This window comes from Penaeus vannamei, chromosome 25 (genome assembly GCF_042767895.1).
Source record: "Penaeus vannamei isolate JL-2024 chromosome 25, ASM4276789v1, whole genome shotgun sequence".
Lineage (NCBI taxonomy): Eukaryota > Metazoa > Arthropoda > Malacostraca > Decapoda > Penaeidae > Penaeus > Penaeus vannamei.
The window spans coordinates 626,278-641,277 of record NC_091573.1 but is presented as its reverse complement, the minus strand read 5'-3'; the positions used below and the strand labels follow the sequence as shown (position 1 = coordinate 641,277).

Here is a 15,000-nt window from a genome sequence, read left to right as displayed (position 1 = left end):
CAAACCATACACTGTGGTCACTCCAAGAAGTGTTAAGATTAATAACTAAAGCGGATGAAAATGAAATAAAAAGCTACAGTTAAATTGTAAGTTTCTGAAAGTTGGGAACTATTTTTTTTCATAGAAGAAACATCCACTCAAAGATAACAATCTGTCTCCTTCAAGTCTCGCAAAAGCCAAGAGCTATTCATCAGCAGGTCAATTATGATTTGTCTTTACAATTGTTAGAATACAACAGTAATTAACATTAACACTGACACAAACAAAAATGCTTCTGTCATTATAATTATATCCATTAATGAAAGACATGCTAAGGTAGCCATCTGGCACGGCATTAAGAAACTACAAAGACAGACGGGAGTCCACATCTAAACTCGAGGGGAATATAACAGACACAGACGCATCGGAACAGAACCCAACACAGACAGAAACAAGACACTGTACATCATCTGCAAGAGTACAACAAACAAAAAAATTAAAAATTATAAAAATGATAAAAAAAAAAAAAAAAAAAAAAAAAAAATTAAGTAAAAGAATGCAATAATTCAAGCCCAAAATTCCTTGTGATCCCATGTTAACTAGGCCTACACACATCTACACGTGCCCTTCGGAGCGAGCATTCAATACATACCAATGCGCTCCTATCTGCTTCTGTGAGCGAACCTGCTGAAACTGAGAGACCAAAACCACAAATCAAATACAAAGATCTTCATTCACGAGATCCTGATGTTAATGTCCTTCCCTATTCTTTTCTTCTTTTTTTTTAAAGATAAATATGTATATACTATATATATATATTTATAGGTCTACCACAAATCCTGTGCCCATAAAACACAAACAGGAAAAGAAAAAGACAGACAGGGACTATAGAGACTGAGCTTTGGGTGGAGAGTTGGAATGGCAGAAAGAAAATAATTAAATAAATAAAAAATAAACAAATAAAACTACAGCAAAAGATTCTTGGTAACAGTTTAAGGGACTGGCTGTACTGGGTATTATGATTTTGGAATATTTCTTAGGCATGACTGTTTGACTAGAAAGAAACAAAAGAAAAAATATATATATAATATTTGGATACAAATTATCACATTTCATGGTTCTAATCCTCTTCAAATAGTCAAGATGAAATTATCGACTAAATGATTTGAAGTCTTCTGGAAAGCTACGAGGCTTATAACTAAGACAAACTTCCCACTGCAAACCTTAGCAAGAGAAAGAATTAAAAAAGAAGAAAAATAGTCAACAGTTCCAAGAGTAAAATACAACAGTGTATTAATATTCAACAATAAAAAAAAATAAAAGACATCTGCCTCTATTGCAATAATTTTTGATGACGTAATAAAAAAAACAGAACAAAACCTCATTCCAATCATCATTATGGCTCAGTATTAACCAATCCGGGCAACGAAATCAGTGCGTTTGAAACTGGCATTTATCAGATGTGCTCTTCTGATGGGCATTCCAAAGTGAAAGAGGGAGGAAAACAGGGTGGCTTCAGTTGACTCTACAAGTTGCCAACTTCTACAAGACTGAGCGAGGAGGAGGAAGATGGGGAGACGTACTGAGAAGTGGAACGGTTAAAGCTGGCTTTTCTTTACATCTTTAGCCATATACTCAGCCATGGGGAAATTAGAAGGAACAAAAATAAGAGGAAATCACTTTCCCTACAGGAAAATGTTGCATATCACCATTCTGCAATAATAATAATAATAATAATAATAATAATAATAATAATATTGATAATATAATAAAAAAAATCCTGAAATATTTATATATATGAAAAAAGCCAAACCACTGAGATTGTCTCTGCAGAAAACAGATTTCCACTGACCCAAGTGTAGGCAGTTATTATGCAACTACAAGGCACAGAAGCACAGAGTGGTTGTTAGTTAGCAATGCAATGACTAGAGAAAACAATAAATAATAAATGAAAGTCTTGCCTAACACAAGTCTGCCTATATGATATTTTGTAATCATTAGCACAGATAACAGAAACAGCCTCAGCTCAGTACAATGCAGGTATATTATAACTACATTTAGGCACATTCTCCTTCATACATTTATCTAGAAAGTCAGTTTTCATTAAAAAATGAATGAGTCTAAAGAAAAAAATATTAACACTAACTTCAATGTCCAAACTATTCACAAATGTCTATAGCATGAAAGCCAGTCAGCAAACTAACCTCGTTACATGTAATGTTCAGCATTAAAATAAATCAACTTACTTTACAATCCTTCTATTCTCTATTTCAAACTTGCAACATAAGAGACATAATATATTTAGCATTCTTCAGGCAAGAGTTATCGACAGATAACCTCTGCGCGCTGAGCTCTGAAATCCCTAAATGCATTAATCCGTCTCATTCATCATGTACATTATGATACACATATTAAGTACACGCAGCAGCTGATGCATGGCCAGAAACTTACCGTCAGATCGGGCACTGCTGAACTCTGTGCTCTGGGTCTTCTCTCCAAGGCCGGTGAAGCTGTAGTCCCCCTAAGGTGGCAAGGATATGAGGTGAGACAGTGTGCAGCTATAATATTGGGAATGAGAACACCTTGTATGCAATACATATGCACACAGAAGCATACACACAAGCATAAATGCACATACAAACACATACACAGATGCATGCTGATATACATGCACATCTGTACATCACACTCATGCACCCACACGAACAATCAAACACACATATCACTTTCAAACCTCAAGATATAAAAAAAATCTCTGTATAACTGAAAATCTCATTAATTACTTTCCTCTAAGATTCTTTATAAACTCTTTCTCAATCTGAATTTCATCTTTTTAACACTATCCTTTTTATTATCTCTTTCTTTTTTGCCCTTGTTTAAATTTCAGATAACTGTGATTTTCCTTTTTCTTTAAAACAAAACTGAAATATAACCCAGAGTAAAGAGGAATCAACCAACCATTACTTACATTTCAATTTCATTTTCTACTTGTATTTTCATTTTCAAAATACTTACCATTTTCTACCTTCAACTACTGATAAAATGCTTCCAAAATGCAATGTGATAAAGCATGAGTTCCAGTCAGACAAAAAAAAAAGACTGGAATTCTTGGGCAAAACAGAGGTGACATGTGCAATGTGAGGGAAAAAACATGAGCACTATATTTATTTCCCAGTGCTTTAAAGAAGCGAGAAATATTGGCTAAATTTCTCCTGTGGGTTCATCATTTTCATTGTATTAGCTTTTTCTCTTCTTTTTATTCCTTCTAATCTTTCTAGCACATTATTTTCATTTCTAATATTGTTCTTGTACTTGCTATTAGTCAAACATTACAGTTAATAAGAATACATTTAAACATAAAAAAATATTCAAACTTTAATGTTAGGTTCTGGGTTTTGATAAACATACATTTATAATAACTGAAATTAAACATAAAACACAATATTTTGCACTGTAAGTCTTAAATCCCATTAATTTTCAATTAAACCAATATTGAAAATACAATTACTATTAAAAAGCCACAAAAACTTTAGATGATCTGTTATATTCAGCTGACTTCTAAACCTGCAGGTCTCTCACTGTCTTGCCTGAGGCAAATGAAACAACAAGAAAAAAAATCTACAAAGAAAAGTTAAAGATAAAAATGATATTCAAATACCAAACCCATCAGAAATTAAAATCTTTAAAAATATTCCCCATTCAGCTCAAGCCATATGAGAAGCGTGTGATTAGCGTGTAAAAGCTGTGACTTACATGGAGTGCAGAGTACGATCCAAGGCCCTGACGGTAGAAGGTGTTGCGCGGCGAGAAACCATAGCCAGGCTTTGGAGGCTGCCTGAGGGAGCTCACAACTGGAGGCCACACAGGGCCAGCACAAGTCAGTAACCACACTCCCAACACTCATACTCACAGCGCTCAGAGAACTTATCTTTAGGTTTGTGGGTTAGGTTGAGGAAGCAAATCATGGCAAAGGAAGCTAGCTGAGGTGTGATTCACAACTAACCTTTAAAGTAACATCCATATGATGTCAAGGAGTGTTAAGTGAATTTTATGCTTTCCCATCTAAAACAAAATTGCCTTTAAAAATGCTTTCCTCAAAACACCATACTCACAAATGAGAAAGATGAGCCCTCTTAGCTCTGTGCGAAAGAGAGAGTGAGAGAGTGACCGAGAAAGTGAGAGTGGGACAGAGAGAGAGAGAGCAGAACGAAAAGAGATCTCGTACATCTAGGTGAATATATCTTTATGATTACTCACGATCATTCCAGCAGGGCCACCATTGCGTCCGGCTGCGGGTAGAGTGGACGACTTGAGTCCATAACCCGGTTTAGGCTCCCCTCGAAGGGCTGATACAACTATGATGTAGGGCAGGGTGGGATTGGGGTTGGAGGTTAAGGCAAGGTGAGGACAGACATTTGTGGTGGTGGGGTTCGCAGGGGTTGCGGCCATGGGAGGCATAAAAGGAGTGAGGGCGGAGATTGATCATGGGAATGAGTCAAGGAACAGGTCAGTGGTAATGGGTCAAGATCCATTTTTAATTTTTTTTACATTATTATTATTTTTTTCAAAGGGGATGGTCATAGGATTAGATTATTGTGGGCCGTAGGTAAAAGATTTGGGTCACAATTATTGGGAGTCGGGAATTTTGGGCCATTGTTTTGTTTTTTCAGGTTGGGGATGATTTTTGTCAGGTTAGTAGGGGGTGGTATTGGTACCAGACATAAGGAAGAAGGGGGAGATGGGGAGGGGGAGATAGAGGAGGAGCAATTGGATATTCCGCAGCATTACCATCGTCGTCCGTTTGTTCGTTCGCGAGGAGGGAGGGGGGAGATTGAACCGTGCGTTGCCCATTGTAAGCCACACACCACACACCGCCAACACCAATTTTATCCAATGGTCCAGTCCATCACCAACCAGAGACAGTGTGTATGAGGGATTGATGTTGATAGGTCGTCCAGGCAGAGGGAAGGCACAGGAAGGGTTTATGCCAGCCAGGCAAAAAATGTATTAAAAAAAAAGGGAAAAAAGGGATTTGGGAGTGGGGGGAAGGGAGAGAAAACACAAAAATTTCCAGGTCAGTAAAAAATATAAACATGCAAAAACAATATATAAAAAAGTGTGACAAACTCAGCCAACGTGAGCCAAGCATGTGCTTTTTTGCAGATGGAATTTGAATAGAGGCAGATAGCACCATGGACTTCTACTGAGTAAAGAATCTAAGTGTGTTTTGTTTATAATTTGGATTACCTATATAAGTGATTCATTGCTGTGTGTGTTTGTGTTTGTATATATATGTGTGTGTGTGTGTGTGTGTGTGTGTGTGTGTGTGTGTGTGTGTGTGTGTGTGTGTGTGTGTGTGTGTGTGTGTGTGTGTGTGTGTGTGTGTGTGTGTGTTTCTTCTTGTGTGCATATAAATTGGGTAGGCATGAATGTACTTATATTTGTACACTCACATGTGCTTGCATGTGCATCTTATGGCTGCAAAAAGCAAAGAGATACCCCTGCAAGGCTTGCATTGGCTGGTCACAAGATCATTTGTTAAGGGCAAATATTCCCTAAACTGATAACTAGCAAGTGAGGAAACTTTAAGGAAATATTAATACAGCTGAACATTTTAACAGCTTAAACTACTGCCATCTAGAAAACAGAAACTATTCTTTAAATGAACTAAACTAATTTTAGAACATAAAATATCTTTTAAGAAAACAACAGACAACTTAAAAAACACAATATATTGAAAAATAAAATGACATGCATATGAATAAAAACAAAACAAAGCAAGAAAAAACTATATATGAATGTATCCATGTACAGTTTCAATTATTATTGTCTTTTGTTTAAAATGTGAACATACACCATGTGCCTCCATATTTTGTACAATGCTTATGTTTAAAAGGTATGCTGTTAATTCCCCTAAATACTATGTACAATCATCTAATTTGGAATGTAAATATGTATGTCTGTTAGTATTTAAAAGAAAAGGAAATATTTTTAACTTGGAAGAAAACTGTTTTATTTCTGTTCTCTCTTCTATAATCATATATATATATATATATATATATATATATATATATATATATATATATATATATATATATACATATATATATATATCTATATATATATATATATTTATATATATATATATATATATATATATATATATATATATATATATATATATATATATATATATATATATATACATATACACACACATATATATATACATATACACACATATATATATATACATATATATATATATATATACATATATATATACACACACATATATATATATATATATATATATATATATATATATATATATATATATATATATATATATATATATATATACACACACACATATATATATATACATATATATATATATATATATATATATATATATATATATATATATATATATATATATATACACATATATATATATATACACACACACACATATATATATATATATATATATATATATATATATATATATATATATATATATATATGTATATATATATGTATATATATATATATGTATATATATATGTATATATATATATATATATATATATATATATATATATATATATATATATATATTTATATATAAATATGTGTGTGTGTGTGTGTGTGTGTGTGTGTGTATACATACATATACATTATATATATATATATATATATATATATATATATATATATATATATATATACCTATACATATACATATAACAAATTATAAGATAGAGAGAAAAAAAAAGTTTTCTTACAAGTTAGAAATATTTCCTTTTTGTTTAAATACTGACTTAAAATAATGATTTTTGTAAAAGTACATCTACAATTAAAACGAAAATAAAAAGATGTAACAAACTGACTAAGCTATACATGCTGGCGATGTGCATGCAAAAACATTAGCAAAAAGATATATATACATATATATACATAACTAAAAAATAACCTTCATAAACATAAAACTCAAAAGAGATATACATCTCTTCTACCAATTGTAAAGACAACTTGCAACAGCTTAGGGGAAAAAGTGACGCATTCCAGAACTGACGGCTAGTGCTGGGATAAGGAAGAGGAACGGCGATGCAACAAGTTAGAGCGTCTAATACCACTCTAGAGGACTTTCAAATGAGACTCAGACAAGAGCCTTTACAGATCCCCATGGATTGTCTCATAATCGGATGCTAAAGACATTTCTGTGCTCACGAAGGTCTCTAAATATGTGAATATCAAGGAAATATCAAGAAAGGACTTTTTGATGCTTGTGAAGATCTTGATGCATTAGTTCAGGTCCCTTCAATAAGTGGGAGTTACGCATCAAGAAAAAAATCCATGTCTAAAAAAAGGACCTCAGTTATTGTTAAAGACATACCAAATATCCACATCCTTGTTGCACCACCAAAGGCTCGAATTTTGGAAGGATATTGGGAAACAGGATGACTATTGTGGGTGAGGTAGGGGGAGGGGGCTGGGCATGTCAATGATGTACTTGTTTGACACATCTATTATGCGAGCAAGGAAAACTACTTAAAAACTCTGGTGAACTTTGTAACTGATATAAATTAAAAATAGAAATAAAAGATAAAATGAACTGACTTTATATGCAGCCAATCATTAATATCTGAATTGAGTAATTGTGATGATGATTTTTTCTTTCTTCTTTTCTCTTTTTTGGTCAAGCTAGGATTAGATCTTACATACCCAGGCTGGAAACTTCTTACCAAACAAAACATATACATTATTTAGAAGCTTAAAAAATATCAGACACTACACAAAGTTGTCTTTCAACATACAAATTTCTTACAACAAACTTAATACTATTGCTATATCTAAAACTTATCCATAATATCATCACTTAAAACTACAAACTAACACAGACAAATATATGCTATATAATTACCAAAAAAGAAGCAATTTTTACAGACAAAATCCTATATAAATATAAGTAAATGTTTCAGGCCTATGAACATCTCAGCTAAAAATAAGCTGGCTCTATAAAGATCTTACATAAATATTGACAGGAATAATGATAATCATGAAACAAAGAGATAAATATATACTTTGAAAGCTAACTCATAGCACCATACTTCTGTAAAATACCCCTACTTAAATAAAATTCTATGCCCCTGCAAATGGGTCTAAAAAGTATGTGCCTTCATCTACATATACCAACATGGCCTAAGAATTGAGTGCATACCGTTGTAGGATGGTATCGTGGCTGATGACCTTCCAGTGGAGCATCTGTAGGATGAAGCCCGGTCAAACTCCTCCTCCTCTGGTCCCCAAGACCGGTTGTGGTCAGTCATTCGAGATGGAGCTGGAGAGAATGGTGGATTGTGAGAGAGGGATTTCTTTACAAGGATAAAAGAAGTTTGACTGAGGCAAATGAAAGAAATACAACAGAGCAAACCTTGAGTAATACTGTAAACCTATAGCATCTATGGCAACTTTATATGTATCATCCAACTTAGCATGAAGCCTGTAATGCAACAAGTTGCACTGCAGGCAATAAATATGAATATCATCAGGAGATAGTACTACATCCTACCCACTCAAAAACTTACAAGCATTTAGAGAAGATTCAAAGCGCAGTTTGTTCTGAGGTTCGCGATTGGCAGCAGGAGAGCGTGATGCGTTACGAGGATCTAAGTGAGTTGCTTTCCATGCCCTAATCCTTTCTCTCTCTTTCACTTGCTGTAGGAACACCTTCCCAATACCTGTTGCAATCTTGCTTAGTTCTTCCTCCTCACGCTGGTAATAACAAGTAATAGTATTAACAGTCATATATCATAGTAAACCAGAATAAATAATTCATCTCAATTCTATTTTTTGCTGTATATATAAAATACAATATAACAGTTACAAATGTAAACAATTATATATTAGGTACAAATGTAAATAATCATATAATAGTTACAAATGTAAATAATCAAAGATCTTCAAAAATGCTTCCCAAATACAACCCATTCCAACATTCTGAAATCCTGAGGGGTTAAGTACGTTCAAATTCACTCCTACTCCCTCCCTTCCTCCCTTACCTTCAGCTTAGGATCCTCCACCATGGCTTCGGAATCTTCGATTTCCGTCCCCTCATCTGTCTCGTCAATGCTAACCGCCTTGGTGCTGCCCGACCACCTTCGCCGCCGCTCTGAAACATCTGCAAGTGAGGCCAGGGCCACACCCGTCGCCAGGGTTAGTTTGCAAAGTGAACACAAGACAAGGGTGGGGCTCTCTACCAGGCGTCTGGAGTGAGGCTCGAGGGAGATACCAGAGGATACCAAGGCAAACACAAAATACAAGGGAATAAAACAAAAAAAAAGGGGGAAAATGGAATAGCTGTGCTGTACACACAAGAAGGTTCTTTGAGGTACTGTTTTCTTTCATGTGGCTAATAGTTCAATTTTCTTTTACCAATTAACTCACAGTTTTATGTGCTTTTCTAAGTGGCTCTTTTGCCCATTTAAGGAAACATTTTTTTTCTTTTTTTTAAACAGACCTGCAAATCATCTGTGTGTCATTGCACAAAAGAATAATAAAAGCTAAACCACATAGAAACATGTCTGCCATCATCAATTGCAAATCATATTTGATGCAATTTTCCTTATAACATAGAAAAACCATTAATTCTTACTAATCAATTCTCATCAACAAAATTAAGATTCTTGTGAAAAAAAGTTGACTGGGCACAACTTGCTCTGGAACACACTATATCATACACTCTACCTTATTAGCAATCAATTATAATGGCAGATTGTGTTGCAAGCAATACACCACACACAAAAAGATCATACAACCACCTACAAATCAATGAGAGTTTTTAAAGGTACAGTTTTTGGAGCTGATGTCTTCTGGTGTTATTCATAACAAGGTGAAAAGGCAAACATTCCAACCACAAATTTATACAGGATGTTTTAGTTTTAGTTTTCTAAGTAATAACTCCACTGGTTAAGCTACTTTACAGTGCAGCATGCCTGTAACAAGTTTTTTTCCTCCCATTTCTTTAACTATTGGTTCACTAATTATTCCTAAAAAAAGAAAAGATGAAAAGTGATTCTTATATTTTTTCTAAACATATTCTGAAAATTACCAGTAAATAAGGGAAAGAGAAGAATTACATGCTGCACTGAACCGCTAATTCCAACTAACTCAACAGAACAGCATGGCAGATATTAGTGTAGAATTCTAGATGCTTGGTTTTCAAAAAGTGAATGTAAACCATAAAAAGGTTTCATCTTACTAGTTCCAACCACATGACCTTTAATATAATCAAAATAACCTGACAGGACTCTTCTAGAGTCATCATATGTGACTATGTGCTTGTGAGATTGCCTGCACAAACATGTGTACTTAAACATTTGCATGAAGGGACTTTTATTATCTATCTGCTTTTATACAAGCATCTTTATATGTGGTTGGAACTTTTAATTAAGTAAAGATAACAAAGAATAAGGATCAAGCCATGTACTATTACCACTGAAATCTAGAAGCTGCAGTATGCACTTGAAGACAAACATGCAGCTGGAGCTTAACCCAAAGAAAATATCCAAAACCCATAAATGAAAATGGTAAATAAATAAAACTAAACCAAGGATTTTCTCAAAATGGCACCTCGTTCCCAGCACATGTTTGTAGCTTGCAGATGGACAAAGCTTCTATTCTACAGCTCTAGCACAATACTTACATGGTGTGAGTGGCAAGGCACCAAAACTAATGCGGTACATATTTTTTCTACCTCTTATGGACATCATTATTTGAATTTGGCCAGAAAACAGTAAATACAGCAAATGTTACTCAGACTGAACCTGACAGGTAAAAATCTATTTTTCCATTGCTAAAAACATTTTTGACTTTTGCAGAACCTACTGCTTTATTTATCGCTACAAAAATCATAACAAAGATTCTTACTAGAGTACATACAAGGTTGATATTCACCTAAACATAACTAATGTAGCCTAAAGAATGCCTAATATTGCTAATAAGTTAGTTAAATTTCTCATAGACAGTTCTAGCAATTACCTGGATCAGTGTAGGGGTATGGGGGCGCTGGGAAGTCGTCTCTCTCAATGCGTGACACATCTCCACTAGTTGGCTTGCGTGCTCCGGGGTAGTGTGAGAGTGTTATGGGCTCTTCATTGTTCATGTGAGGAGACTTCGGTCTAGGTGTTTCAGACTTTATGCTATCTACCATCACACGCATGCCGAGTTTACTAGATGTTTTGGGCAGTGACAGCTTCCTACTATCCACTGTTGGGATAAAAAAGAGACAGGGATGTTAGAACACACACAGTAAAGACATTAAATAATAAATTCCTATATGAATATACAGCAGAAAAAAATGCTACACACATGCATATTCTCTTGCATACACACTTACACATTTAAAAGATATTAGCCTTTGAAAAAAAAAAATTGAATCTATGTATGCTCAACTTTTCTTTAGGTTAGCAAATTTTCCTAAACGTCATTTCAAATTGGCAGAAAAAAGTACACAAATTAGGGTGACAGAAACACAAGATTTTATTGACAGAATCTGAAAACTAATGTCTGATAATTCTATAAACTAATCTTATTTAAACTATTTTTCTGCAGTTTCACCAATACAGTTGTATAGAGTTTGTGTGTGATTTTCTCCCTCAAGCAGCTGCCTCTTACTTATGTCTTCATTCCTTTTTCATTATTTTCATGACTTATTCTGACCTAAACCCTAAATCCTGACTCCACCTCTATCTAGCGAGATATCATGTGCCTCACCCATGGGACGGTGCCAGTGCGGAGACTTTGGTGGAGGACGGTCGTACGGGTCCAGGGGTCGCTTGAGGTACCCCTGGGAAGGCTCGGCAGTAAGGTAGGAGTACGTGTAGATGCGGGTGATGTCGATGGGGCTTTGTGAGGATTTGTACTCGCGCAGGATCAGCCCAGGTGAGCATGTGCGATACGGACCCGAGAACTGCGACGGATGGAAAAGTGTGAGCTTTGGGGCATGGTTTTGAGTTAGTTCTTAAGGTTGCAGTATTTAGAGCATGATGCCCTCTCAAAAATGGAAGCCTTAAAGACATCATAACCAGATGAGAATATGTGGTACAAATCAATCTAGTAATACTGTTGCCTATGCATGTTGAAAAATACAAGAAAATCTGATTATAATCACATCTCCATAAAATCTGACTATAATAATATATATAACAAAATGCATCAAAATAGCCAACAGTTATGGCACAGTTGTTTAAAAGATTTCTGAATTAGATTAAAAGTTCTTAAAAGTACCAAAATAATGTCATTAAAGAGACTATGGTCAGGACGATAATGAACAGAATAAATCCTGATGATAGATTTTGTATATGCAAATTAACAACTTCACAAACCAAAGATGTAATTGATGCATCTCAGTGTATCTGTCTAATGGTAATATATTTAATTCTTGTGAAGATATATTATGAAATATATCAGTTACACTTTCATTTATTTCTTTCCAGACCTTAACACTTAAAAATCCTATCACCAAAGATGATACTAATTTGATCTTTATCACTTTTAATAAATTTGTTCACTCTAAATTCAGATACAGTAATCTAATTTATCCAATGACGATAAATAATGAAGTTGAAGAAGCAGAAGTAAAAGAAAATATATATATATACTTATCTGTCATGGCAACAAACTTTCTTTTTTGCCAAACAACAAAATTAAGTGACCAAATGAATGGCCAACATCAACCACCCAATGGCACCTCACCTTCCTGTTCAGGCTGTTATAGGGGCTATAGGAGCGGAACGATCCATTAAGGCTTGGTGTGCGCGATCGAGAAAACTGAAATGAATGGTCAACAAAACTAAAGTAAGTCTATGCATGCAAGCTTACGAGAAGTGGGGGGAGGGGGGGTCTGCCTGGGGTGGTAGACATGCTTTTTAAAACTGTTATCTAAATAAAACTCAATCCACCAAGACTAGAAACTACTGCCAAAAAAAAGGTAAATAGATACTAAAACAAAAACAAACAAAAATTGGAGGATCAGGCATCTAATTCAACAACAAAAAACTTCGAGGATTTCACTCTTATGCGCCTTTAGACTTCCCTTGATGTCACGTTTATTTCAATTGCAGTTTATAATTTTCTGATGGATACTTGGCTCCTGACATAATTTTTCATACGGATTAGTCTACTGCTTGATATTACAATAGATCATTATAAGCCTCTTTGTCATTCTCCTTTTAGTATTACATATATGTCAAGGCTCTGAATAAATAATAAAAAGTCAACTCATAATAATAATAATCAAAAGAATTAAAAGTTTCTTCTGAATGACCTTCAATAAGGCAAAATAAATAAATAAATAAATAAATAACCACACAAATCAACAAGCATAGTCAGATTATAAATACAAAACTTCAAACTACTTCATGTCAATCACATTAAAAGAAAAAACATATGAAGATAAAAAGAACACAAAATATGAAAATAAAGAAAAATGAAAAGATGAAAAAATGCAGTAATGATGATAAAAAGATTGCAAATATGGCAATCAGGAACTCATGAAGAAAAGAAATAATATAAAAAGATCATGAAAATAGGTATCATGGAAAAATCAAAAGGAAAAATTTAGAAATGAGCAGAGGAATATAAATATAGCCATCAGGGAAATGTGAAAAGATGAAAAGATGAAGAAACAAAGATAAAGAGACCAAGTTAACAGACATCAAGGAAGTCGGAGTCCCCCTGCTCGGTGCACATCACGAAGGGCAACTCGCATTAGTCAGCTAGATTCTCTATCAAGTCAAAAAGTTAGTCTCTGGATAGCTCTAAGAACCACATAACTTGAAAACTTCAGGCAGGCACTGAGCACACTCCTACATGTCATACCCGTCGCCATCTGCCTGAAGACTCGACTGTTTCGATAAACTGCCGATACATAAAGGGCGAGTTAACTTACTGCTTAGTACTGGACTATGGTGCGAGAATAAACTAGGGACTACAGAAAACTTTTAGTCAGTCATAGGGGCTGTAGATTCTCTGTGAACTGAATCGCTCTCAGTTGTTTACTTAAAAAATGAAATGGAATTACTCTACTGATAATAATTATGACATTTATATTCCAAACATCATAAGAAAAAAAGAATTTACATTGAGGGGGGGTAAAAAGGTGAGAAAGAAATATACTGCATAAATATATATAAACTGTATATATGAAACAAGTCACTATCCACATAAGTACTTTTCTCGAATCAATGAGAATGTCAATAAATTTGCAACATTCAGAAAATAAACGCCAATAAACATACACTAAAACTGATTCTGCACGAAATCAAAGCAACCTCGATCCCTGAAGCAAGAGCCAGGGAATTCAGCAAAGCACGGATGTTGATTTAAACACATCTAGGCAGCTCAAAATGCATTCTAAATGAAGCACACTTAACAATAATTACACGTAAAGGGCAGATACGTAAAACCCTAAAATAAATTGAAGCAAAGGAGACATGTCTGAACATAACCTTGAAACTAAACTCTCCATACCAGCAACAAAACATTTGATCATTTATTCATTTCAATATTTCAGAATTAATCTTGAGTCTTGTGCCAATCGCTTACACTTTGAAATACAGAAACACTAAATATATGTCATTCTTTTTCATATCACTGCATACTATTTCCAGAACCACCTGCAGGATTTCTATTACTTAGGAGTAGAATAAATGATCTATAAAGATGAAACAATAAATAATGCACTTTACTGACAATCATATAAACATATACATAAAGCAAATATAACTGCACAAGCCATAGGGAACAAAAATAAAATCAAAAATCAAAAAACAGAAATAAAAGCAACCCTGCAAATGATAAAAATTAAGTTTCCAAAGCTATGGTGGACAACAAAGCAGGCAACCGATGATGAGCAAGTTAACAACGAGATAACAAGTTTAACTCCCTGATTCCCTACCTGTGTTTCTGAAGCTGTGGAGCTCATGCCATCAAAATCGCGTTCCCTCTCAGCCT

The 15,000-nt window shown here is 34.4% G+C and overlaps 1 protein-coding gene across 1 annotated transcript in view; it reads right to left on the bottom strand.

The window, feature by feature from the left end:
• Window positions 1-15,000, bottom strand: part of Unc-115a (Uncoordinated 115a) — a 374,086-nt gene that overhangs the window by 10,054 nt on the left and 349,032 nt on the right. Inside the window, exons 8-17 of the mRNA XM_070138994.1 lie at window positions 14,945-15,000; window positions 12,742-12,816; window positions 11,761-11,956; window positions 11,026-11,253; window positions 9,048-9,166; window positions 8,574-8,760; window positions 8,207-8,326; window positions 3,733-3,830; window positions 2,431-2,500; window positions 632-672 (exon numbers count right to left, since the gene is read on the bottom strand). The exon at window positions 14,945-15,000 is cut by the window's right edge and continues 102 nt beyond it. Coding sequence (XP_069995095.1) covers window positions 632-672; window positions 2,431-2,500; window positions 3,733-3,830; window positions 8,207-8,326; window positions 8,574-8,760; window positions 9,048-9,166; window positions 11,026-11,253; window positions 11,761-11,956; window positions 12,742-12,816; window positions 14,945-15,000 — 1,190 coding nt within the window. The remainder of the gene's footprint in view (window positions 1-631; window positions 673-2,430; window positions 2,501-3,732; window positions 3,831-8,206; window positions 8,327-8,573; window positions 8,761-9,047; window positions 9,167-11,025; window positions 11,254-11,760; window positions 11,957-12,741; window positions 12,817-14,944) is intronic.